The 26,331-nt window shown below is 34.6% G+C and overlaps 6 protein-coding genes across 10 annotated transcripts; 3 read left to right on the top strand and 3 right to left on the bottom strand.

Annotated features, from left to right (window-relative positions):
• The first annotated feature begins 245 nt into the window (after positions 1-245).
• LOC105280704 (coiled-coil domain-containing protein 40) lies at positions 246-4,511 on the top strand. 2 transcript variants are annotated; one of them, XM_011341425.3, is made up of 9 exons: positions 246-379; positions 521-1,028; positions 1,140-1,762; positions 1,961-2,204; positions 2,369-2,779; positions 2,865-3,386; positions 3,513-3,803; positions 3,920-4,078; positions 4,235-4,462. In XM_011341425.3, the coding sequence occupies exons 2-9, from the start codon at positions 765-767 to the stop codon at positions 4,460-4,462; spliced, it is 2,742 nt and encodes a 913-aa protein (XP_011339727.1). In that variant the 5' UTR covers positions 246-379; positions 521-764. The 2 variants fall into 2 exon arrangements, with proteins under 2 accessions (XP_011339727.1, XP_026827751.1); XM_026971950.1 differs by lacking the exon at positions 246-379 and having other exon boundaries at positions 538-1,028; positions 4,235-4,511.
• On the bottom strand, positions 4,502-8,148 carry LOC105280705 (uroporphyrinogen decarboxylase). 3 transcript variants are annotated; one of them, XM_026971952.1, is made up of 7 exons: positions 7,517-7,573; positions 5,894-6,283; positions 5,631-5,789; positions 5,393-5,554; positions 5,147-5,284; positions 4,876-5,049; positions 4,502-4,774 (listed from the first exon to the last, which is right to left on the bottom strand). In XM_026971952.1, the coding sequence occupies exons 2-7, from the start codon at positions 6,188-6,190 to the stop codon at positions 4,634-4,636; spliced, it is 1,071 nt and encodes a 356-aa protein (XP_026827753.1). In that variant the 5' UTR covers positions 6,191-6,283; positions 7,517-7,573; the 3' UTR covers positions 4,502-4,633. The 3 variants fall into 3 exon arrangements, with proteins under 3 accessions (XP_026827753.1, XP_026827754.1, XP_026827752.1); XM_026971953.1 differs by lacking the exon at positions 7,517-7,573 and adding an exon at positions 7,328-7,368; XM_026971951.1 differs by lacking the exon at positions 7,517-7,573 and adding an exon at positions 8,000-8,148 and having other exon boundaries at positions 4,505-4,774.
• Positions 8,149-8,176: 28 nt separating this feature from the next.
• LOC105280706 (mediator of RNA polymerase II transcription subunit 31) lies at positions 8,177-9,887 on the top strand. The gene is made up of 3 exons (XM_011341428.3): positions 8,177-8,380; positions 8,768-8,857; positions 8,930-9,887. Exons 1-3 carry the CDS (start codon positions 8,317-8,319, stop codon positions 9,241-9,243), a joined length of 468 nt encoding a protein of 155 aa, XP_011339730.1. The 5' UTR covers positions 8,177-8,316; the 3' UTR covers positions 9,244-9,887.
• LOC105280707 (solute carrier family 22 member 7) lies at positions 9,692-14,491 on the bottom strand. The gene is made up of 8 exons (XM_011341430.3): positions 13,966-14,491; positions 13,292-13,633; positions 12,780-13,027; positions 12,376-12,665; positions 11,832-12,177; positions 11,173-11,414; positions 10,389-10,564; positions 9,692-10,214 (listed from the first exon to the last, which is right to left on the bottom strand). Exons 1-8 carry the CDS (start codon positions 14,098-14,100, stop codon positions 9,924-9,926), a joined length of 2,070 nt encoding a protein of 689 aa, XP_011339732.1. The 5' UTR covers positions 14,101-14,491; the 3' UTR covers positions 9,692-9,923.
• A 6,126-nt stretch (positions 14,492-20,617) lies between these two features.
• LOC105280700 lies at positions 20,618-22,204 on the top strand. The gene is made up of 2 exons (XM_011341419.3): positions 20,618-21,101; positions 21,469-22,204. The coding sequence occupies exons 1-2, from the start codon at positions 21,054-21,056 to the stop codon at positions 21,703-21,705; spliced, it is 285 nt and encodes a 94-aa protein (XP_011339721.1). The 5' UTR covers positions 20,618-21,053; the 3' UTR covers positions 21,706-22,204.
• Positions 22,205-24,766: 2,562 nt separating this feature from the next.
• LOC105280699 (structure-specific endonuclease subunit slx1) lies at positions 24,767-26,329 on the bottom strand. 2 transcript variants are annotated; one of them, XM_011341416.2, is made up of 3 exons: positions 26,021-26,329; positions 25,714-25,765; positions 24,767-25,617 (listed from the first exon to the last, which is right to left on the bottom strand). In XM_011341416.2, exons 1-3 carry the CDS (start codon positions 26,200-26,202, stop codon positions 25,021-25,023), a joined length of 831 nt encoding a protein of 276 aa, XP_011339718.1. In that variant the 5' UTR covers positions 26,203-26,329; the 3' UTR covers positions 24,767-25,020. The 2 variants fall into 2 exon arrangements, with proteins under 2 accessions (XP_011339718.1, XP_011339719.1); XM_011341417.2 differs by having other exon boundaries at positions 24,767-25,602.
• Positions 26,330-26,331: the final 2 nt, after the last annotated feature.

Raw genomic sequence — 26,331 nt, 5'->3', positions numbered from 1 at the left:
AACGATAACGACGACGACGACTAGTCTATTGAAACTTGGAGACATCACCGATGTGATACATCACGCCGTAACTGAAAAAAATCTGGTCACAACAGCACCAACGAGGGAAGTGTATCAAACACGGAAGCCAAGATAACGAGAATCAAGATAAAACAATGTGCTATATCACGTTCAACAACGAGAGACGTAACGTCTGAAAAAAAAGTTTTCGTCACGATGTACTTTACTCCGTTTTTACGACATGACGTTTACACCTGATGGGTTTTCACGCGTGTGAAACTACGTAAAATCACTTCCCCATGTATCGTTTGTCAGTAATATGTCTCTATAAATTTTGACATTTCCTATTCGTTTCGTGGACTTACGTTTCGTCGATAATGTGAGTTTCTGGTTTATCACACGTCATTATCTCCGCATGATTGTATCAATTGTCGATAATGTCGAAAGGCTTATATTTAAATTATATACTATATATAAATAAAATTCCACGTTATTCATTTTGTGTCTTTTCCTTTCACAGAAGTAAACTCTCTCTGTTTGAGAGCGTACCGAGACAAATAACGCAATTACATATCTTTCTTACTTATGTCATGTGACGTTATGTTATTCTCCATGGCTACGAGCGGCTACACATATATACGCGGTTTGAATCAACGAGGATTCATCGATCCAACTTGATGCGATGCAGACGTTTTCCTAGTTTGATTCGAAGATAGAAAACCTCTTTTATAAAGAGTGCGTGCGACACGCGATACCGTTCTACGATGAATACCTCGACCGTACATGCGAGTGACAGGTTAGCTTCGTCATCTCCAGGTACGGCGTTTAACGCTCGCAACATGGAACAAGCGGCAATCGAGCTCGGTAAAAGGAGCAAAAATTTGTGGACAGATGCAAAGCAACCTGGAGAAATGGAGGTGCCGAATGTTCTGGATCCAGACGACTCCTTGATGAAGAGATTCCAGGATGCTCTGCGAGAGCACCTTGTTCGCGTCGACGGCAGATTGAGCAGCGAAATATCAGAGCTCGTAAGTATATCCTACTTGAGAATCTCATGGTGAGGATCTCATCCAGATTCCAGAGAAGTTCTACATTATTTACTCTGGTATGTACCGCACAATTGTTTCAAAATGTTGCAGGAAGCCCAAATAAGATCAATGGAAAAGGAATACGAAGCGGAGGGTCTACGATTGTATCGCGATCAACAGGAAATAGCGCAACAGCAAATGACGATTGAGAAGTATCAAAACATGATAACGAACATAGTTTCGTTGCGCGAAGGGAAGGATTCGCACGTGAGGGAAGCCAAGGAGATTCACCGGGCCATGCGCATTAAATTATTGGACGAAAAAAGGAAAGAGGAGAACCTCGTGCATGAATTGGAGCAACTTGCGGCTTTACAAGCGCAGTTCTCGCAATGGCAGACAGAGTTGGCGAGCAACTTGGCAGTTTCCAAGCGAGCGTCAAGCAAGAACAAGGTGCTCCAGCGAGAGCTGATCGCTCGGAAGCAACAAAAGGATTGCATAATATTCAAGCTCATGGAGGAAGTGTGGAGAGTCAAGACGGAGATTGCTAGTTTGGATGTGCAATTACAATTGAAAAACAAGGAGAAAATTGAGATAAGCCGGATGATCGCCGACGCTAATGCCGATCTCGAAGCGTTACACAGACAACACGTGAATTTATGCGACGCTTGGAATTCCGTTGTGTCAAATATCGCTAAGCGGAATAAAGTTTACGAGCAACTAAACACGGAGCGTGAGTACGTAAATATCCGTGTTTTCTTTTTTTTTGTAACATATTAAATTTTATTCGATCTCGATCGGAAACGTATCGGCTCGATGTGATTATATTTGATTCAATATATGTATATGTATATAATGTCGCGAGATTTTGCCATCGTTTGTGCTCGAGAAACGAGAAACGAAACGTTGAATGGAGCTGCATCTTTTCATTTCAGAAAGATACGCGAGTCCTTCAATACATTGCACACAGAAATGGAAATGCTAAAGAAGAAAACTGCTCAAGAGACGGAGAACAATGAGAATCTGACTTCGGTTCATGTGCGAGTAGAGGACAACGTACGGGTCAATTCGAGACTAGTAGATACGGAAAGTGACAAGCTCGATCACTTGCAATCGGAATTAGTAAAAATGGCAAAATTTAGCGAACAGGAACAACGTGAATTTGATTCGGTTCACGGCGTAAGTACGACACATCGTTGTATATTTATGAAGAAGCATTTGGCTGGGAAACAGAATATATTAATTGCATCGATAAATATAGATATACGCGTTAAATGTATTTACGCGTGTCTGTCCGGTCTCTCGCGATCCGTAACACGAGTAACGTGAGTCTCATATTTTAGGAATGGCAATGTTCGTTGTACGAAGAAGAGGAAGCTGACAAAGAATTTGCAAGATTTCTGATTCAACAGAACGAACTGGAAGACACGATATACAGGCAGCTCGAGGAAAAAGTGTCGCACGACAAAGCGGCGCGATATTTGAATAAATTATTATTGGGTACGAAAGAGACGATGCAGGAACAGGAATTGCTATTGGCGGAAACGGAAAACTCGTACGGCAGCAAGTTATTGGAATTGGAACGGCTGAATTTGCAGATTTCTCTGGAAAAGGTGGAATTGGGAGAGCTAGTTCAAGGTAACGCTGCAAAGGGAAAGCAGGTGGACGAGATCCAGAAGGAGATGAAGAAACATGATACGGGGATCGAGAGGAAACGAGTAAAGCTCCTTGCTTTGAGCAAAACTATCGAGGAGGTAATGACATCATCGTAGTTAGGCGAATCGAGACTCGTGACACGAGGCTCGAAGCATCCTTGCAATATCGTCGTTTTTCCGTCAGATGTTATCGCACACGGGCGGGGAAGAGATCAATCCGCTGGACATGAAAATAATAACGTTGCAAAAGGACGTAGAGGAGATGGAACGAGGTAATCGGAAGGCGCAGCAGTTCTGGATCCGCCGAGAGGGGCACATGATCACCCTGAGCCAGCAGAGAGATTCGCAATTGCGAGAGCTCGGTCTTCTTAACAGGGAGATTATGATAATGGATCAAAAGAATTTGAAGCTGGAGCATGCCTTGGAAATGCTCAACAGAGAGGAATCGAACATGGAGAGGATATTAAACCTGCTGCAGCAAAGAGCGACGCAGATGAGCACGCAATTGATGGTACAGAAAGAACTGAAGGAGCAGTTAGAAGATAAAACGGTCGTTACGAAAATCGCGGGATTGCAATCTCTCCGGGAAGCGGAATTAAACTTGATAAAGCTGCGGACCGACTTGAAGCAGTTGTACGAGGAAAAGGCATTTTTGCAGGACGATCTAGATGCGGTAAAGCAAGAAAGTTTGTCATGGGAGAAAAAGGTAATTCTTCACGTACCAGTTACGCTCCAATATGGCCCGATTCGACCGATTATGCCTTTCTCCCCTTCTTCCTTTCCTTTTTTCGTTTGGAATAACCGTGACGATATGCCAATTTTACACTCTTAGGTGCAATTGACACAAGAAGCTGTAAAGAAATTGAGAGAGGAGCGTAGTAGCGGTGGCGACATCGCAGTGATGAAAAGCGAGATTCATAAAATGGAGATGCGTCTGTCGCATTTGCGTAGAATACAGGAGAAGTTGATTCACGATATGGAGTTTTGCGTGACGCGAAGGGACATTATACTGGATAAAGTAATGAGCACGTTCAAAAAGGATCCGAAAGGACGACACAATCAGAAAGTGATATTCACCAAGCGACTCGCCGATCAAAAGCTGAAGATCAAGCAAATCGCGAAAGTAATCGCAAACTTTGAATCTTTAATCTATTTTCCAGTCTCGTTCTGTCGAGATGGTGCGAGAAAAGTTTTTCCTTGTCGCGATACATCACTCGTAATGGATTATTTGTTACACAGGACGCGAGAAACGTTCAAAGCAGGATACTCGAGTTGGAAAGTCAAATAAAGAGTGCACTAGAGAAATGCAACGAGTCGCAGACAGTGTTGAAAATGATAAAAGATGTAATGCCAGACGTCGATCAGGGAATCGTACAAAAAGAAGCTGTTAAATATTACGTATGTAGTTTCATGCGAATCGTGCAATTATTTTTCTTTCTTTGTTCAGTTTACATTTTATAATGCTGGAATTACGATTGCCGTCTCTCTCTCTTCTTTTATTTTCCAAAGTTTCCTCAATTGTCCAATAATTCGAATGTTCGTCGTCTCTCGCAGAATTTGCAGGTGTTAGTGTTCAAGCAGCGAAAATCAAAGATGCTTCAGGATATTAAAAGCGGTAGATACAGGATGATATTCAAGAGTGACGCTACGCTGAGCGAAGAATTCCAGAACGAAGAGATTCTTCGCGATTACTTGAAAAACGTGATGGAACGGACGAGACAAGACTTTCCTCTATTGCAAAATAGCGTTCAAAAAATACTTTTGACATTAGACATATTATAACGCATCTACCTCGATGAATTAATAAACACTGACGAGACAATGTAAAAGGTATCAATGTATTTTTCTTGTTTCTTTCATAATTTTTTTAAAAATAATTATTAACAATGAAACTTGAAACAAACAAACGCTTACAACGCGTGTCTTAAAGCGCGTAAAAAGAAAGAGAAACATTCATGCGGAATGTACACCCTTAATAAAGGCCTCCATAGATGCAATGGGAGTGTCTGGTAAAATGCCGTGTCCCAAGTTGGCGATGTATCGGCTTTTACCAAAATTTGACACCATCTTTCGTGCACGGTCGACAATTTCGTCCTAAAAGCAAGGGAATTTGCATCAAGTTTCATAATTTCATCGCGTTTGAATAAGGCGATCGGGTGTACGATCATTTGAAGGAAGAAAATGTCGATACGTACCTCGCGAGAATACATTGCACAAGGATCCATATTCCCCTGCAGGGTGATGTTAGGTCCCAGTTGTCGTCTGGCTTCCACGGCATCTATGGTCCAATCAAGCCCTATGACCTCGTAACCCTGATCCTCCGCGAGAATCTTTAAGGAATTCATAGTCGCACCCTTCGGGAAAACAATCTGGGAACAGATTTCTACATGACACGTGTCTGGCTCGTACGATCGCGCTGCGCTTTTATGTAGGGACAATCAAAGAGAAGAGTTGTAAATATTTTACCATGGGCACTGGCGCAATACTCGCTTCCTTCAATCGTGCTCGTACGCGTTCGCTAATCTGCTTCAGATAATGGAAAGAATAATTCGCAAACAATGCATCATCCAAATAGTCTCCGTTGCTCTCAAACACTTGGAGTAGCTTGAAAAGAAAAGGTAACGCTTGGTTTGATTCGTAACGAATGTCATGTACGTCTCCTTATGTAGGTGCAAGAAGCAGGTTTAATGGTTATAGCAAATCCAATTGTACCTGAGCACCGGCTTTCACTTGCATCACTAAATAATCCACGATAATGTCCGTAATCATTCGCAATAATTTGTGAGAATCTTCCGGATACTTGTACAACCAAGATCGCGCTTTTGCCATCGTAGAGCTACCACCTCCTTGAATCATGTAACCCATCAGAGTCCACTAAAAAATAACAAACCCATGTGCAACTAGCGTTATGTACAATGTTACCAAAACGTCATCAAATTGGGTCACCTACAGGCGCGCCACTGAATCCTATCAATGGTACTTTTCCATCCAACTGATGGCGAGTCAACGTTATGGCATCCCCGACATATTTCAGAGCTTCTTCCACATTCGGTCGCACAAGTCTGGCCAAGTCGTCGGGACCGGCTAATGGCTCAGGCAAGACTGGACCCTGGTGGAAAACCCTTTCCTTTATTTACGCGTACATACAGAAAGAACGTTACTCCTGGCTATTGCTACTAAAATAATCCTACAAAATACGAAAATAAGGCTCACCACTCCCGCTACCATTTCCACTTTTAAGCCCATTGCCTGTGGAATCACTAAAATATCTGAAAATATTATACTGGCATCCAGATCAAAGCGTTTTATCGGCTGTAAAGTCACTTGGCACGCCAATGCAGGATTTTGGCACACAGTGAAAAAATCATTCCGAGCTCTGACACTTTGAAACTCCGGAAGATATCTCCCAGCTTGTCTCATGACCCAAACTGGCACTCTGTCGACTGGTTCCCCACGCGCAGCTTTAAGTATTCGATCATTCTTCAACGGTGGAAAATTATGCTCGGCCATTCCGTCAAACGATTCGTCTACCTTGTCTACTTTCGAGATTCAATTCGTTGTGACACAGTTTACATACAGTCCCTTCATCGAGTTTTCTTTGCACTGAAACATAACGAAGCAACATGTTAAAATTTGAATAATATAATGTGAATAATAAATGAAGATAGTTTAATAACTAAATATAATCTAAATTGTAGTAGTCTTAACAATTTCTCTCTCTAACTTTCCTAAACATTATAATAATTGGTTGTTATTATTATTATTGTTTTCTAAAATTCTATTTTAAACTTATTACTGGCGAAAGATACCAACTAGGAGTTACTGTTTTCTGTCTTGTATTTACATCAAGAGTAGTTGTACAACCATTTTCTTTAGACTCATTTCTAATTCTAAAACACTCATTTTATGTATTGGGTTGGCCAAAAAGTAATTGCGTTTTTTCCAATAGATAGACATACATGTCTTGAAATGTAACTAACTTCATTCTAAACCGCAAATTCATTATGTAGGTTAACAACTCACAGTTCAAGCTTGTTTTACAAAAAGAAAGTACACGATTTCGTTAACAATTGTTTGTTTGCCGTCGATTTCAAAATGGAAAATCAAAAAGAACATTTTCGTCATATTTTCTTTTATTACTTCCGAAAAGGGAAAAACGCTGTGCAAGCTCATAAAAAGTTATGTCATGTATATGGCGAAGATGCTTTAAAACTGCGGCAGTGTCAAAATTCGTTTACTAAATTTCGATCTCGAGATTTTAATGTGAAAGATGCACCACGCTCAGGAAGGCCAATCGAAATTGATGATGACAAAATAAAGGCACTGATCGATTCCAATCGGCGTTTAACGACACGAGAGATCACTGAGAATCTTAACATATCGAAATCGAGTGTTGAAAACCATTTAAAACGACTTGGATACATTAGTAAGCTCGATATTTCGGTACCACATGAGCTCAAAGAAATTCATCTCACTAAGCGTATTGACATCTGCGATTCTCTTTTGAAACGTGAGGAAAATGATCCATTTTTGAAACGTATGATAACAGGCGACGAAAAATGGATCGTCTACAACAACGTCAAACGAAAAAGATCGTGGAGCAAGCGCGATGAACCTGCTGAAAGCACTTGAAAAGCAGATATTCACCAAAGAAAGATTATGCTGTCAGTCTGGTGGGACTGTGTATTTTGAGCTGCTTGCAAGGAATCAAACCATTAATTCAGACGTATACTGTCGTCAACTGGATAAATGAAATGATGCCATCAAACAGAAACGTCGAGAATTGGTGAATCGCAAAGGTGTTGTGTTTCACCATGATAACGCTAGACCACGTACAAGTTTGGTCACTCGTGAAAAATTGTTGCAGCTTGGATGGGATGTGTTACCATGATGTTACCACATCCACCATATTCGCCAGACCTGGCACCATCAGATTACCATTTGTTTCGTTCTTTGCAAAACGCTTTGAATGGTAAAACCTTTACTGCTGATGAGGATATCAAATCGTTGTTGGAATTGTTTTTTGCTGAAAAAGATAAGAACTTTTTTGAGCGCGGAATCATGAAGTTGCCTGAAAAATAGCAAAAGATAATCAAACAAAATGGACAATATATTGTTTAATAAAGTTTTTGTTTCCCATGAAAAATTCGCCTTTTATTTATATAAAAAAAAAAGCAATTACTTTTTAGCCAACCCAATATATATATATTTTTCTTAAATATCTAACAAATGATGAGCAATAATGATTATGAACATGTACTCAGCTACAAGTCATATACCAGTTTCTTGTTCAAAATGACAAATTATTGGCTGCCTCACCTCAAAAATCGATGAAATTAGGCTCATTCGACGCGTTTTTACACGAAACAAAAGAATCTGGCAGAAAAAAGTGTCGCTCTGCCACGCGAAATGAGATATTAATCGTTAAAGTTGACTTGTAAGGTTAGGAAACCTGTCATACCAACGTAGCACAGTACTGCATCATGCCCCCATATTACTGCGCATGCGCGAAAAAGCGGCTCATCGGCAAGTGGCAAGCTATTTCAACTTTAAAGTATTATATGCGAATGTATCCTGTTGTTATAACCTCTCCATTACAATAATCAAATATCGAACTTCGGAGAAATTGATGTAGCATGAATCGGCTGGATGATCCTCCAGGGCTCATGAAGAGAAAACCTTCTTTCGTTGGGATGAACGGTATGTCGCTCACAATTGTGTGTTTATTGTTCCAATTTGACTTAACCTAATCTCGTCAGGTTGCAATTTCACACTAATAACAGATTTAAAACAATTCTATGTATATTAAATAATTTCTAATATTTTTGTTTATCAGATTATATTTTTCCAGATTATGTCAGTCCTTTTATATATATATCATTTATAATATCATATTAATACTTGTAGGAGATATTTTAATTTTGTGTCATGCATACTGGATAATATAGAATTATTATTATTTGATCAGACGATCAGCAAAGTCAATTGTTATTTAACTATTTAACGAAGTTAAAATGTCGACTTGTCTTTTAATCTTTTAGAAAACTGTTTATAGATAAAGAATACAAATCAGAATTTGTGCTTTAGGGGCTCCGGAAACGGATGATCAGCAGCGTTTACGATTTCAAGTCGAGTTAGAGTTTGTGCAATGCCTCGCCAATCCAAATTATTTGAATTGTAAGGAAAGATAATACTTTGCAATTTAAGCCCATTTCAAAAGAAAGATCTTCATGTATGATGTAATTGCAGTTCTAGCACAACGTGGCTACTTTAAGGATTCAACCTTTATCAATTACCTGAAATATTTATTGTATTGGAAAGAGCCGGAGTACGCAAAGTACTTGAAGTACCCTATGTGCTTATATTTCTTGGACCTGCTGCAGTACGAGCACTTTAGAAGGGAAGTCGTGAATTCGCAGTGTACAAAATTTATAGATGACCAGCAGATCTTGCTATGGCAGCACTACACGCGACGTCGAACAAGACTTTTGCAAACGGCCGCCGAACAAACGCAACACGTCAACTCTCAGAACAATGGTATCGCGCAACCTAAAGTTCCCTGAACATATAATTTTGAATACGTTTATACTACATGTTAGTGTGATGTTAGTCTGTCTTATATAATGTCTTATATGATTTCGCATGTGGCAATTTCCTATGAGAATTGATATGCTCGACTGTGATAATTCACGAACTTTTCCATCTTTTATACACTGAGAAATCGCAACTCTCTCTTGTATAAACGATAATATGTTAAGGAAATGTAGAAAGAGCATATTGGAGAAAATCAAGTAAATCTATCTCTTCCAGACATTCAATCTTATTGCATTAGTCGGTATTAGTCGATGTGTTCTTAGACGTAATATTGCGACATACAAGTAGAATACGATTATTTGTATAAGTAAACGTATAAATGATTTCCAAGTTATGTTATATGCACAGAAAATTCTCACGGTTAGTCATATTATCTATTGTATTATCACCGTTTCAAACTTATTTCAGCTAAAGAGTATCTCAGATTGTTTACTTTATTAATACATTTACTTATACTACTTTTTATACTTAAAACTAAGATTTATTATCATACATGATATCGTGCATAAACAAATTAATTTTATTTATTGACTATATGATATTCGCGAACAAGCGGCGTTTTAAATAAATGTGGAATATAATAAATTGAAAATATTAATTAAATTTAATGTACACAAAAATTTTAAAAACTTTTACTCTATCTTATTAACTATTCAACGTTTTTATTCTCCATAAAGTTCACCAAGATTCCATTGCCAGCATCCACCCAATCTTCTGAAAAAAGTTTTTCCCTGAGAATTTGCCATTCTGACGATTCCTTTTTTTTCGTATTGATTTCTGATTGATTAACACTATTCCTGTTATCGTCAATTTTTTCTATATCTGTCATTTGATCCGGTAGAATTCTATTCAGCGTCTCTGGCAAGATCAGAACCAAGATGCTGGAGACAAAGCATAATACGCCAACGGCCAATAACGGTACTGGAAGCGCCATATGTCCCTAATAAACAAATTTGCATCTCTAATACGTACGTATTATTTAACTTCACAATCAGTCAGAAAATTAGTAAGTTCGTAAAAATTCGAGAATAACGCAATTGAGAGGCACCGTTTAGAAATAAATAAATTAAAACAATAATCAAAATTTAAAAAGTTAAAAACAGTTGTAACGTACCGATAATAAGAGATGCGATATGCCTAAACTGCCAGTTTTTGCAAACACTATGCACAAACCTAAGTAAGTACTTCGTACCACCGTTGGAAATATTTCAACAGTGTAGAGATAAGCAATGGAAATAGTGCTCGTGACGGTTATTCGACCGAACAGAAATATTACAATTTTCACGAGATCTGAAATAATAATATTGATATGTTATATGATAAATATGATAAAAGGCACACGTTTTTATGTTTTAAAATTTTAGTGAAATTTGTATGCTATATAAAGTACATTAGTGGTATTCTGATATTACGGTTCAAATTATGAGTGCACGCGCGCGTATGTGTATATGTGGCAAATAAGGTGGAGAAATGTTAATTTTAATATAAAGTTAAATAATTGATATATAATATGCTTGTGCTTTGCCGAAGTTTTTTTCTTCAATAAATAGCCAAGTAAAATAATCAGAATTTATTATGTTATATATTTGTACTATTAGATTAAGTATAATTATATAAATATAATTATAATTATGTTTATATAATATAAATTTATATATATATATATATAATCATAATTATATTATAAACTTAAATTATACAGCGATTATGGGGAACAGATGTATTAATTAACGTATAATGAGAGATATGTGAGATGTTTAAAAGTAAAGCTTAATATGTAATAAAGTTTCACTTGTCATAGCTGTAAATATAATAACAGAAGAGAAAAAATACAAAAAACTATACAAAAATATTAAATTTGTAAAAGAGACTATATTTCTCTAATTCATCTTACGTACCATGCCATGGCGAAGTAGTACTGCTCAAAATCAGAAAGACCGCAATTAGAATACAAACGATGCCATTAAGAAACTGATACACGCACATAGGCATTCGTCTACCATATCTACATAATATGAAGAACATAAATATATATGTCGCTACCTCAAGGGCTCCACTTAGGGCGAACATAACATGTCTGTTAATCGGAACACTTGGTGACAGATCAGTGAATATACAACATGCCATCGCAGATGTTAACCTTGAATAAACAAATAAAATATTATTTTTGTATTTCTGTTTTTTATGTTTCTTTAGTTATAATAATATCTACTAGACAAAGAAATATATAAAATAGTACCACTTTTATTTTTCAATATAATTTCATTTGTTAAAATTTATTTTACTATATTAAATATGCTGCATAGATATAATTGATCAAATAAATGAAAATATGTTCAGATATATCTCTGTATGATTTTAATTAGACAAATTATTTGTTTGAACTTCAATAATGTCTATTTATAAAGATGAAAAAGTGATAAATTCGTAACTTTTAAGAATACCACAAATAATTTTACTTCAAAATTGTTTAGATGCATTTACAAACAGGATATAAAGAATCAAGATACCAGAAAAAAGAGAAAAAAGTTAAAAAATTACTTTGAAATAATCTGACCATTGGCAAAGTATTGCGACACCATATTTCTTTAACGTTAACGATTTGAACGTTTCTTTCAACATTGATCCTATATTACTTCTAGCGTGCTTTTTGTCATAATTTTCCACATATTCTTCTTCATTTTCGCTCGGTTTTTCTTTCGCCGGTTTACACAACATTGCTTCTTCCGCAACTTTTAGACTCAGCCTTTGTTCATGCAACATTACTTTTGATTTCCGAACATATTTTAAACTCGAAGACGAATACTTCTTATCAAAGTTCTGCTCGGAACTTGATGAATCTTGATATAATTCCACTTCAGAAAGTCTGTTTTCCATATTAGCCGAAGTCTTCACAGACTTCTCTAGAAAAATTTACAATTATTGGATATTGCTAAAAAACACATATTTTTTTCTAGATTATTAATTGAAAAAAGTTGATCTTGGCATACTGTATCTTTTCTAATTAACATTTTATAAATCTATATACTACAAAATGCATATATATATATAACATATAATATTATACATATATAACAATATAAAAAATAGTTTCTATATACTTATAATTTCTTCTTCGACTAATTTTGAATCATTTAACAAATTTGCAGCTTCTCGCTGATCCTCATCAGTGCTCGCTTTTTTCAAATCGACGCTGATAACATCAGACTTTCTTTCTAGATTTGTCAGCGCTGCGGTATTTTTTACACATGTTTCTTGCACAGGAATAGTTGCTCGCAAAGTAGTGCAAGTAGTGCAACAATCGTTATATTTAATTATCCTTTCGATTGTTATATCGGCCTCCGTCGATTTACCTCGAGCCAACAACCATCTTGGTGATTCCGGTATAATCCTGTTAATACAATATATAAAAGTCTTCACTTTTAGTCTTTGCAACAATCTCTCTTCCTTTTCCTCCCCCTTCTCTTTCTTTCTTCCCACTTTCTCTTGGACTTTTGTTCCTTACCAAATGTACAACACGGTGATTGCAGTTGGTACAGAGATGGCTAACTGCAAAATTCGCCAATTGGGTATTATATAGCTCAGCACCGCAAGTAGCACGAGACCGATTGACCAGGAGATTTGCATAATCAATGCGATAACAGTACGAGATCGCATCGGGAATAATTCCAGGGAAAGAATATACGTAGAGTTCTGCAGCCCCTGGACAAATGCCCCTTGGAGACCACGCAATACCAGAAATGCAGAATAACTCTAAAAAAAAATGTCTTTCTGATTTTGCCTGCGCAAATAAGTCATTTCGTAATATTCATTAATATTGCTACGTTTTCTTTTCTTCTCTAAATATCGAACAACGGCTTGCAATAATAATAATAAATCGCGTAAGTATGGAAACATTTAAGAAAGAATTACTTTGAACACACACACGCCTGCATCCACTAGAAGATAATATAATGCAGAATATAAAAGAGTCGAAAAAACTATAAGATATGAAATAATGAATTATTTATTTGTCACCTGTACAATGTAAAGTGCCACCGCCATCATGCCTTGCGCGTAAAGGCATATTGCTTGAACTGGAAGCCTACCGAAGCGATCGGCCAGGAAACCAGTGATCAATGCGCCCAGAAGTACCCCGGTATAGTAAACGGTAGATCCAAGAGAAGATAAATATCTTCTTTCGCACACCAAGCTCCATTCGGTGACCACACTACTTTCCGCGAACTCCGTCACAAAGCGGTATTCACCGGCGCAAGATGTAAAGATCAGCACTCCTGATGATGCGGCAGTTACATTGGTGCTGATCGATGAATTTACAATGCTTTGGCAACCGTAACTTTTATTCGTTGAATTTCTCATCTGAACACGTAAAAAATGGTTCTTTTCCGTACAAAAAATTATTGCATTCTAAAGCAAAGTATTTTCTTATTAATGATAGAGAATACAGTGCATCCTCCTAAATTTTTAAATTCTGTTTTTTATTAATTAATATCTTATATTTTTTATAACAGTATTTTATTCATGTTCATAATTAATATCAGTGGATCACATACAGATATATGTCGATACATATATATATACATAATAAATTGTCTAGCTTTGATTCATATATAAGTATTTCATTGAATTAAACAATTCATTCTGCTCAATCAAAGTTTTTACGCGATTCAGTCTCTCAGATTCCATCTTACCTGACAATAAAATTTTGGCGTATAATTGTGAAAAACTGGCAACGCATGACTCATGGCGACAATGACATAGTTTACTCCGAGTAATAGTACCAAGAACTTTTGAAAGCAGCCCACTTTAACTTCACTAGTATTCATTGTGAATAATGATTTCTCCGCATTAATCTTTGGCAATGAAGAAAATTTTTGCCCATTGAAAACGTGAAACACACACCGCAGTTAATTAAAGTTTAATATAGTACATTCGTTCACCTGTTCATGAAAACTTATGAATAATTGATAAATCTTAAGAGAAAAAGTCACTAAACATTTTTTACTATTTAACATTGACTTTACAATAAACTATTATTACGTAGACAATAAACTTGTCTTTCATAAAAAACATGCAATGTATAATAATAAAACAAATAATTCACATTAAAGACTAATAAAATTTAATTAAAAAAATTGAGAAACGCATGTATAAGTTCGAAAGATCAGTCTGTGCCAAATAAAACTGCGATTAAAAATATTAGCTGAATTCTCAGCAAAGCGTCATCCACGAAGGTGGAGCATGCACTAACGAAGGATCGGCCAGCAGTCGTCTTTCCCGTGAGGAACGAAAAAGGAAACCAAACGGCAAGTGAATCGAAGAAGGATGGCAGTATGACCTATTGTCCCCATATTTGATGACACACATGTCAATATATATATTGGGTTGTAACATGTATTCGTCCCGCTTTTTAGTGTTTTATAATAATTATTTTTTAATAATATGAGTTTTTTAAATAATATGGGCTGTAACATATATTCGTTATTAAAAACACTAAAAAGCAGGACGTGCGAATATATGTTACAATCCAATACAATGCACTGAGAAGAAAATGATCTACTCATAACAATATTTCGTGTAATGATCATCATCATAACTCTCGTAATCGTTCCATCGTTACTCATCATTTTACGCTGTTATGTGTGCACCATTATAAAGTCTATCTAACACGTGAAACACGTGAATGAACGATAACAGATTACTGATATTTTTAGTCCGAAGTCGAGCCAGGTGGAAGACACTGGATTTAATGACACGTTTGCAGTAATTGCAAATAATCGCGCGCTAAATCCCGATTGGCATCGATTCGTTCGCACACAGTCGATGGAAATGGGATACTTATAGAAATCGACACGACGTGAGCCTCGAGGCGAACCACTTTCCTAAATAATAATTATTTCTTTGGCAAGCATTTGTGTGAGAAAGCACACTTTAAGTATTCGATAGATCGCATATATTATACATATGTTGATATCTGCGCATTCTATGCTGTTGCAACGAATGTCTCTAACTGGGTTTATAAGCATTGCAACGTGTATTTGTATCGTGTACTTATATTAGTAGATATACATAGCATGTGTAACATACAGCAGCGGAACACCGGATGCACCGGCAAATAGTCGCATTGAATATTGATTCCCTTTGTTCCGCTGAATCTGCTTCTGATACTACATAATTAGGTATAATGAAGCGTTAAATTTCCTTGTAATCTATGCACATTCTGTGGACTGTACGTTGAGACTTTTATATAATTTTATGATTCAACATAGTTTTGTTTCAATAAATTGATTTTAGAAGTAATCGTATGTATACAAAATTAAAATGGGACACAGGTAATAAAAAAACATGAATATTATATAAACTAAAATCGATATTTCGATTATCCCGATATCGTATAAACCTCGAATTGCAAATTCAAATGATGCCTTATAGAAAAAAAGCTAGAACTAGTTTATTTTAATGATGGATTTAGGAGCATGCGTCATATTTAGCGGCATTATTCTGATCACGCCAATATGTAAATCATGGCAGTGCTATCGACCATCACAACAATGACAAAGGTCTTCTCTTCCTTTCCAGAACTATTTGTGTATGCCGGACTCATTATGTCCGGTCCCGGACGGTCGTATCCTGTCTTTCTTTAGTACTTCATCGTCCTGATACGTCAGTAACTGAATTAAAGAAAATCCCCCATCCTCTCTCTCTTTCTCATCCTTACCTTCTTCCCTCTCTCTCCTTCGATCTCCTTCTCTCCCTCTAAATTATTACAAAAGAAGAGAGAATAGGAATCTTTTATATTTATAGTGAAAACGAAAAAAGGTCTGTGAAGTGCAGAGATTGTCTAAAGATGATCTAAAAAGCGTTTACCATATCTTCTGCTACTTTTGACCTTATTAAACACTTTCGTGAAGCAGAAAGTGTTTGCTCACGTAAAAAAATTCGAGCACATTTGAAAACTAATAAAGTAGAAGGTGTGTTTTAGGTAATCCACTCCAGGAAAACAACATATAAGATTAGCTTCCGACAGAGAGAAATGGAAAGACATCGCCAACAAAACGACTTAAATGACAACATGGAGTCACGACACTTCAACTATGAAGTATTCGACTGGAAGAGAGAGAGAGAGAGAGAGAGAGGGGGAGAGTTGTTTTAACTGCGGTTACACGTAATCCACATGTCACTTTCCGAGAAAGATTCTAATATTTACAGGACGAGTATTGTACGCATTCTTAAACGTCACTTCTTTCAGCCATATTCCATACCACATTTTAATGCATCATGAATTTCATGAATTTATTTTCAACAGGATACTGATGTTTACTGATAAATCGACTATTACTCATATTAATCATAGATGAATATATCAATACAAAAAACATGCATTACTGATTCGCTGAAAGCTCAAGGCGTCTTCATGTAAGACACCAACGTCCATGGAGTATGGAGAATATTTAGTGTGATGTTTTATAAAATTGAATTATATATTCGTATACACTTGACCGGAATTGAACGTAATTTTAAGGAACTGCTATTAATAGGGAGAGTGAATGAAAAACAAAAGAAAGAAATTAATTTGCTTTGCTATAAAGGGTAGCCATTCTCTAAATTGGTCTCTAAATAAGTTCTTTAGTTCGGAGACCCTGAATGGGAATACAGCTTTCTTAGATTATCGAGTGAATTTCTGCTCTTCGGTATTAACTTACAAGTAACTCCGGATTGTATTTATAATTATTGTTACATCGGCATAAAAAGCTAAAGTAGCAGAATTGAGCTCTATTCAGTAACAACTGATTGAAAAGAAGCGATAAAAGTAAATATATGTTTATCTAACTATATATATATTTCTATTAATCCCTAGGATCGGAGTTTAGAATTTTTGGCAAGGAATAGGAGAGCGAATAGAAAAAAACTTAGAAAAGGTGGGTAGCTTTTACGTAAAGTTTGTAAATTTTTGGTAATGTTAATTTATCGAGAGGGTCCGAATAGCTATGAGATTGGTTTTGCTCGACGGATTCGTTATCTTAGGCACTAACTATCCTTGATCTAGTAGTTAGCAGAGATGGATAATGATTTATCGAAGAATAGTTATAGGATTTTGATCACTCTTTTATTTGTCTGACTTACCTAAGAATAGGATTTACTTATGTTTAGATTTCTATTTCCTACATATGTTGCTAGACCCCAAAAGTTTTTCGTTTGTTTCTGGGTTGCAAGATTTCTCCCGTCATCCGTTGAATATTCCGACAGGTGCACTTTAGTACTGTTTCATACATTAAACTGCTAACGCAGTTCATCAAAGAAGCCTCATAGCGAAGAAAGTTTTGATTAACCTTTGAAGACCCTTCCGACAAGAAGAATAAATATTTAATAAGAAATCTTATCCGACCACCTGATAAACATTGCCAGTACATCGCGAAATTAATAAATATTTTTGTTTCCTTCTGTGAATTTGCACATGCACTCATTCATGTTCTTCTACGTAATTGGTACATCGTTGTACAAAACAATTTGTTTTCTACATTATTCAAAAGAATATCTAATGATTTCATGTCAGAAGAACACGTAAGCCAATGGTTGTATTCTCTTCTTAGCGTTTCGAAAAAATTTCCAATAAAACTGCAAGTGCAACGCATGCATTATGAGCTAGATAGACTAGCTGGTATCATTCTATTGTTACTACGAACTCTTCAGACTTCGGTATGAAAGGTTTTTAAAAATTTTTTACTGCATTTTTTTATTTTTATTTGCGTTATACAGCTTGATATTTCATCAAAAATTTCAAGATACCAGTATGTCTGCGTTATTATTTTGATGTTAAATACCTCGTCAAAAAATCACAAAAAGCCAATATTAAATTTTGGTTTCAGTTGCACGAAACAGCTGGCGAAATACGAAATATGAAAAGTGCGTATGATAATGATTGTTCTGATCATTCCAAAGGTTTTAGATGGTATGCTCGATTGTGTAACTGTATAGAGGACATTATAGATGCTCTATGTATAGCACCGCGCCAGAAACAAGTCGTATCTCCGAAAACGTGCTTGAAATCCTTCGATCAGACTTCTGTGTTTGCAAGATTTTTCGACATGTTAACTGACATATCTAAAAGTTTTTTTTATATCAAATACGATATCTTTTAAATATATCAATATTTGGAGGCAATTCCGAAAACGGAGTGCAGTGATTGCTTCAAAAAATCTTATAATCACTTGCAGTATCGTAAGGAGTGTATTAAAAAAAATAATTAACGTCTTGTATTTTTTTATGTACCAGTCTGGAGAGACTGTGTAAATATGTAAACGTGTTTCTAATGGCACTTCTTCTAGTAACTCTATTAAGTGTTGGGAGGGGAAAAATCATATTTTTGGTTATTTAATCATCAGTGAAGAAAGGATTCAATAATTCGATTTTGTAAAACACTATATCATACAAGATGTTCCACTTATTGTTAGCAAAGTCATCTTAGGCTCTTATAGCGAACTAGTAGTGGTTCTAATTGCATCAACTTGTCTGTGATTAATACAAATCGATTCATCGAATTTTATTAAGCTCTTGAGCTGATTAATTATTACTGATTCGCGCTGTAAATAGTCATGATAAAGCAATTTTTACAAATAATGTAATACGAATGATTTGTAATTAGTTAAGATATTGGATCTCCCTTTGATTTAATCACAGTTTCTAAAAGTCATGGTATATAATTAACTAAAACTTCTTGAACATTAGATTCGATTTTATCACACACACACACACACACACCTCAAATAGGATCGCTTTATACACTTTAAGATTTCTTTTCTTTGATTTTAAAATTCTACGATCCAGTTCATCCCATAAATGCTCTACATCTTAAGGATCTTATTTTTAAATGACAATTTCCAATTTCTGACGAATAGATTTTCCAGTTTTATGATCGGCTACTAAAGCGATCCGGTTTGCTTCAGGAAACGCAGAGTTCTCTGATATTTCTTGAAAATGTAATTGTGTTAGGTTTGAGGCAAACATATTTTACTACATAAACAAAAATTTTATTTTGTTTCAACTTAATAGAAACTTTTCTTTTACATTATTATTACATTACATTATCTTTTACATTATCTCTCTATATTAAACTACAGAAAGTTATATTGATTAAAAACTCTCAAATAACTGCAAGCAATTAAAACTGGTACTTAAATATTAAATATTGCCGTTGTGTTGGTATTTACTTTTTACTCGCTGTAAATAAACTCATGAATAGCAAATTTATTAAAGCGCTTCGAGCTTGATTTGCATAACTCATTTTAATTTTCTTTAATATATACTTAAGATAACTCCATGAAAATGATAGCTAACTCTACTAGACAAAAAAATTTCGTAACACATCGTGTAATATACGGCACGAATGGATGATGCGCTGGCTAACGATCCGTGCCCGCTTTCATCGGCATTTACGATTCAGGCTAATTTCTCATACGTTTTCTAGCAACGTAGATCCTTGGAATTTACTGCGGATCATTTTTTCGTGTAATAGTAAGCAGGTCATAGCACAAGATTAGAGATTCGGGATAAACGACAGTTTAAAGGCGCTACCAAGATATGACGATTTTAAATTATCATTAGGAGCATTGAAGGAATATTATCGTGTGAATAACTTCTTGCTATATACTTTGTTCAATGACAATTAACATTATTTAAGTTACAAGTAATAAGATTACGCGAGAATAAAAACTTCCATTTTTATAATAAAAGAATATATTTTATCAAACTCCATTCATATTTTAATTCACATTTTAATAGAAAAAACTTTTAAAATATCAAATGTATGTGCCTCCAAAAATCTTATTATACAAATAATGTTGTTCTAATAGATATATTTTTTTCTATGCCTGCATGCACCAAAAATTAATAAATTACGAATCTATGAAATTTTTCTCATATTAGTTTTTCATCTCATTCAAATTCTATTGAGGAATAATAGTTATTCAGATTTTGTGTCATCAATATCATTGATAATAAATATACATTTTTGAAACACTATTGAAATTTTATAATATCTGATCGTTAAACAAGTTTAACTAACTCGATAAACTTTTGTTATAAGTTATAATCTTCAGATCTATATATAAGAATTATATTCATATATTTTTAAGTATATAATTGTGATAACAGTCCAGATTTTGGAGAATGTGAGGATAATTGTGCGAATCTCGCACACACATTATGATTCAGTCAAATGATATTATCTAAGAGCTTACTAAACTACATCATGTAACGATAAATGCATGCGCTAGTCAGCACGCATCGCTAGGCATCCGATGACTGGCGGCCGTCCTTATGGCGCGAAACGCGTTAAGTCGAGACTGTGGCCTGGATGCCGTTTTTCATGGTGTACCGTTATCGTAAAATAACTTAGGTTCTCTCGCAGTTGTGTACGTAGTATACATCTACACGTCCGATTTCGCCCGTCCGATCGAAAAAGGAGCGGGTGTTCGTCGCGAGTTTCGAACATGCCGCATTGCTTCTATTCTCTTCTCTTCCGAGTGAGTCGTCGTGGTGGAAAAAAGGCCGCCGACTCGTGGATCGAGACCGGCGTCTGCCTATTCGATATTCCTCAGTTCTGCTCGGCAAACGTAGCACGATAGATCGCCGCGGCCACGCGGATGTCGTGATCTCGTCAGATAGCACGACGTCGTCTTCCTAGATAAAAGTCGATTGTCCTTGTCAATTCTTGTCGTGCCAATCTGGCCGATCCTCTTTCTCGCTAAAAGTGATTATTACGCGCACTAGGAAGCGCAGCATGAGAGCCCAAATAGTCCTACTGGGAATTCTGCTCGTTTGCACCAGCGTGAGTTTCGAGCACTACTTTCTTCAAATTTCTTTCTTTGAATCTTTTTCGCTTTCTATGTGTTCAATAATGTCATATTCAAAATTTGCTCTCTGATCATACTATATGTATACATAATATTTCCATATAACAATGGAACCTAATAAGGCGTTCAAATCTCTATTCCACCATTATTGTGTGTTGCACGATCTTTATATCTTTCTAATATTTTATAAAAATTTTATTTTATATCAATTTTTTTATATATTTCAAAAACATCTTATAAACGTTTTTTTTACTGGGGCATTGCATATATAAAATTTAAATAATTCTGCATTAATGAATTTTTGGAGTTTATTCGTACAATATTCTTTAACATGATCCACAGATTCGATTTGCCGAAAGCAGATCGAAGAAAACAACACAGTTGTCGCTGCAAAGCAAGGAAACCAATGTGGTTAATTTTATGCGACTGCTGATGATGAGATTGGTCTTCGGGGTAGCTTCAGCGATGGGGCTGGGTGAGAATCTCTCAGGTATGCTCGGCGGGATCTTTGTGCCCCCCGGAGCTGACGAGTATAACGATGATTATGGCGATGATGGATTCGTACCTGATATTTTTTAAAGTAGACATTTTGTAGCTCTAGCGTATTTTCGTCAGCATTATGCAGCAATTATGGCATCTTATCGGAATTTTGTTTAAACAAAAGGTGCATATTATATAAATAAATAATTATCCGAGTAAAACCAGATCGAACTATATGACAGAAATTCCGCTGTTCATTACTTTTATACAAAATGAAATATACTGAATAAATTTTTCAAAGATTATCTAGGTCGATAGAAATAAATAGAATCGAATGCAAAATGAAAAGATAAATGAGAAAATTGATACGAGTACATAGGTATATCACATATTCTCATTTGTGTATGTATTTTAAACATAACGTGTATATAAATATGAGAAAAGATAGATTAATAATATGTGTTCAAAGCTGTAGCGATTAAACTTTAATAAATTAACTAATATTTATTTAATAAGTTTATTTATTTATTTAATAAATTTCGTATGAAGAAACGTAGACTGTAGAACAAATGATTTTATAATAATAATGAAATTAAAGAAATTATCGTGTATTCGATATTACCACAGAACAATATCGCAAATACATATATGAAAATTCATAAAATCAAAGTAAAATTAAAAAATCTTGCTTTCGACACAATAACCGGATTATGATTCAACCAGTTTGTAGATTTCACGCGAGAACTTTTTTAAGTGGCTTACTGTACCGTTATGCGTTGTAATTTTGGTGAAGCTAATGGATGCACATCGGAATGGCTTGTTTCCGCTTTCCGTTTATCTCGTATCGGAGCGACGTGCAACCATCAATTTCATTGGTTCCAGTCCAGTGAAATCAGCGATGGAAATCTGTGCACAAAGTAAAAAATTTGATGTTTATCTTTCGAAAGCGTTGTAGGACCAGTTTGAGATATCTCGATTAAAGCATGGTTTTATATTTGTTTATTTTGCGGCATAAATAGTTAAAATAGACTAAAATGCTAAATCTAGACTTCATTACTTTCGAGATGATCAACTTAGATGTATGCGATCAAAGTAAATAGAGCGGCAATTTAAAACAATTATAAAAGAATTCAAATTTATGTATAAAGTTATAACAAAAGAATAAATAAATATAAATGAAGATGAGGCAGAAATAATGTTCATTATTGTTAACAAAAAATAATTTATTTATTCTCCCTATTTTTAACAATATTTAAAAACCAATTTTATAATTTAAGATTTACACAGACTTACAAAAGCTCTTAATAATCTTCACACAAACTACGATTTAATTAAGCCAAAATTGTGGCTGAGTTAGCAAATAAAAATCACATAATTACTGATAATAATTAGTTGAAATTAAAAATTAATATTTTTCATAATGCACGCAAAATTGCCTCGAAGTACATACAGATCGTTTTTTTAGAAAAATAATAAAATTAAGAGTATTTTTAGCTTTTGTAGTTGCAGCGAACAATAAACCGGATAATATAAGTATGGATACATATACTTACCTATCTAGTGATAAATTGTATGTTTATTGCACGAGGTTCTCAAGATCAATTTCGAGATTCCTCATCGCTTCTGTCAATCCTTAACATAGATATAAAGACTTATAATAATACCTATAGAACTTCAGATATAAAAAAAGTGATACATCTTTGCGCAAGTCCTTATCTTTGCGTTTTGCGCTGTTGTTTTATTATATATTAGATAGGTAGTTATTGTAATTTGCGCGTATCAAAATGTTTCGACTAAAACTATATTTAATATTGATCAATATTTTTATTAAAATTTTGAAATCTTTTTCTAATAAAGAGAAAATGAAAACAAACTTAGTGCTAACTAAATACTGCTCTATATATAGTTTTAATGCATCATCTTATCATGTGACATTTTGTCATATTATTAATTGCACATTTTGGGTTCTTTTCTTAAGAAGTAAAAACACAAAATAAATATAAACAATTTATTTATCAATTCTTGTATCATTAAATGCAGCAAACTAATATATGCTATTCGCGTATATTATGTAAATAATATAAGTTAATTTGCGATGTATATAATTACCGCATTCATGTACAGCACATTCACAAAGATAAACATAAAATATATTTGTTATATCTTGATACTTTTATTAAATATATATTGATAAATATATTGATACTTTTGTTCTTCGCATATGTTTCAAGTGTGAGCTTTAGCGTGAATGGTATTCTTTAATCACGTACGAGTTTTAGTAACGGTTCGGCGCGACGTGTGCTAATTATACACAATGTTCGTTGAATAGAAATCACTGCATCCGCGTATAACAGTTAACGTTTCACTTATCACACATTACTTGAATTAATACACTGCATACTATAATTGTCTATGTATAGTTTCACCACACATTATTATCACATCATAAATACATTATTGTACAATCATTAGGTGTTAATATTGGAAGAAAGTCAAATGGTGCTATTTTAATCAATTATAAACATTAGTATATAACAATATTGTCAGATTAATGTATTATATAGTGCACAGAAAATGTTAAATTCTTAAGATTATTTGATCTAATAAATAAATAGTTGTATATATACAAATAAACAGATTCATTTTTGTCAGGAAGGAAACGTCATAAATTTTAATTCTTTGCGTATTGGGATATTCGGACAATCAATTTTTATGATTTTGCAACGTGCATGAAATTTTCAAAATAATATAAGGTTTAATATAAGGTAAAGATATTAAATTCAGATAAAATAAGTTTTATCTGAATAAATCATAAATAAAACAATATGTATTAGGTGCGCAAATTAATTTGCTGTTTTTTAAGGAAATTGAGCCTTTATTACAAAAAACTAATAAACATGTGAATTGAAATATTTGCCATCATTTTCTAATACTTTTCTCTATCTATCGGCTAGTTAACGAAATCTCTCTTGAAAAAAAGAAAGTAAATAAAGATGCAATTTTTACAAAAAAAAGCATCGAATTAATTTGCACATCTACTGCTTTTTCTTTTTTATTAAAACTTCCCCCTTTATACTGACTTCTACCTAATATGTCTCTTTGTAATCATTTAAAAAATGTATTTATAATAAAATAAAAGTAAACAAATAATAAAAATTGGTTAATATTAAAATTTGTTTTATTTACAGATTATTTACAGATCAATTATGTTTGCTATTATTTACATATTGTGATTATCGCTTAAATGTCATTATCACTGGAATTGAAATTTATTTTATTTACAAATTATTTACAAATTAATTATGTTAGCTATTATTTACGCATATTGTGATTATCGCTTAGTGTCATTATCACTGGAAGATTATTTACAAATTAATTATGTTAACTATTATTTACGCATATTGTGATTAGCGCTTAAATGTCACTATCGCTGGAAGAAGAATTAGTATTAGCCTCCTGAAGATATTGATAACAACCATTTTTTTTTTTAATAAGGTCACCCCAAAGGACACTGGTTGTACATGTAGGGCATGTACCCTCGATCGGCAGAATCATTCCATCCTTGCAGAATACTTTTGCCAAACATATTAAATGAGCGATCAAAGGACATTTTGGCTGCATGCAAGTAACGGAATTATTTTGCGTTGCACTCGAGCCACAGAGAGAACAAAATATCAGTGATTCTCCCATAGACGAACGTAACTCGTGCGACAAAATATCATCCGTTCTGGATCGTTGCGTACTCTTGGTCTTACAAGTGCTGACTTTACCATAGCATACAGGCATATGTAATGGTGGTGAGATACGTCCATAATAGTTCTTGGAGAATTCATAATCCAACCAACGTACTATCAGAGGCAAACGACACCAAGGACCAATCTTCAACATCTCAGACAGGACTGTCAGACAAAAATCAAACTTCTTCTGGGATGACTTCTTTTTGGGAATGTGTTTCAGTCGTCTACTAACATGTGGGTGTTGCCAAGCCCATTCAAACTGAAAACAACAGTCCTTACTTTTAATCAAAAATTTATTTCAAAACGTTTTATAGTCTTATATACGTGTTATGGTGCATTATCTTAAGTGATAAAATTTCTCATAACATACCCTTAATGCAGAAGTGCTATTAGGAAAACCATGAACAATCAAAACCATGTTCCTAGAAAAGAACATTCATAAAAGGGATAAATATAAAGTTTCACTCGAGATTTTAACACAAGTATGCTCATTCAACAGCTTTTTGCATAGAACAAAATTTAAAAAATATAAGGAGTAATATTAATTTCCTTTAATTACTTCATTAAATTTATAGTTTAGTTACTGAGTTTTGCCGATTATAGTTTGCGGACAATTACTTAAAACAGTAAACAAAACTTTATTTCATTGATAAAAAAAAACTCAAATTTATACTTACCATGGCCCTCTGTTACTAGTTTTCCAAGCACCACCGTATTTCTTACCGGCATTATGTTGTTTAATTCTACGCCTTGGATTTACAGTATAACCTATGTAAGTTCGTCCCTTGTATTTCGGATTCGTACAATATAATAAATACACTCCGAAGAAGTGCTCCACTATTTCAGTTTCTTCTTCCATGATTCAAACATTTTCAAATTTTTCGCGGTATGCAAAATTAAATTAGCGCATGTGAACGTAGAATTGAGCACGCGCAAAAAGAGTACTCTGTATCGCTCTCTCTCTCTCTTTCCTCTATTAAAAATAATT

This window comes from Ooceraea biroi, chromosome 8 (genome assembly GCF_003672135.1).
Source record: "Ooceraea biroi isolate clonal line C1 chromosome 8, Obir_v5.4, whole genome shotgun sequence".
NCBI lineage: Eukaryota > Metazoa > Arthropoda > Insecta > Hymenoptera > Formicidae > Ooceraea > Ooceraea biroi.
This window is presented reverse-complemented; position numbering and strand designations above follow the sequence as displayed.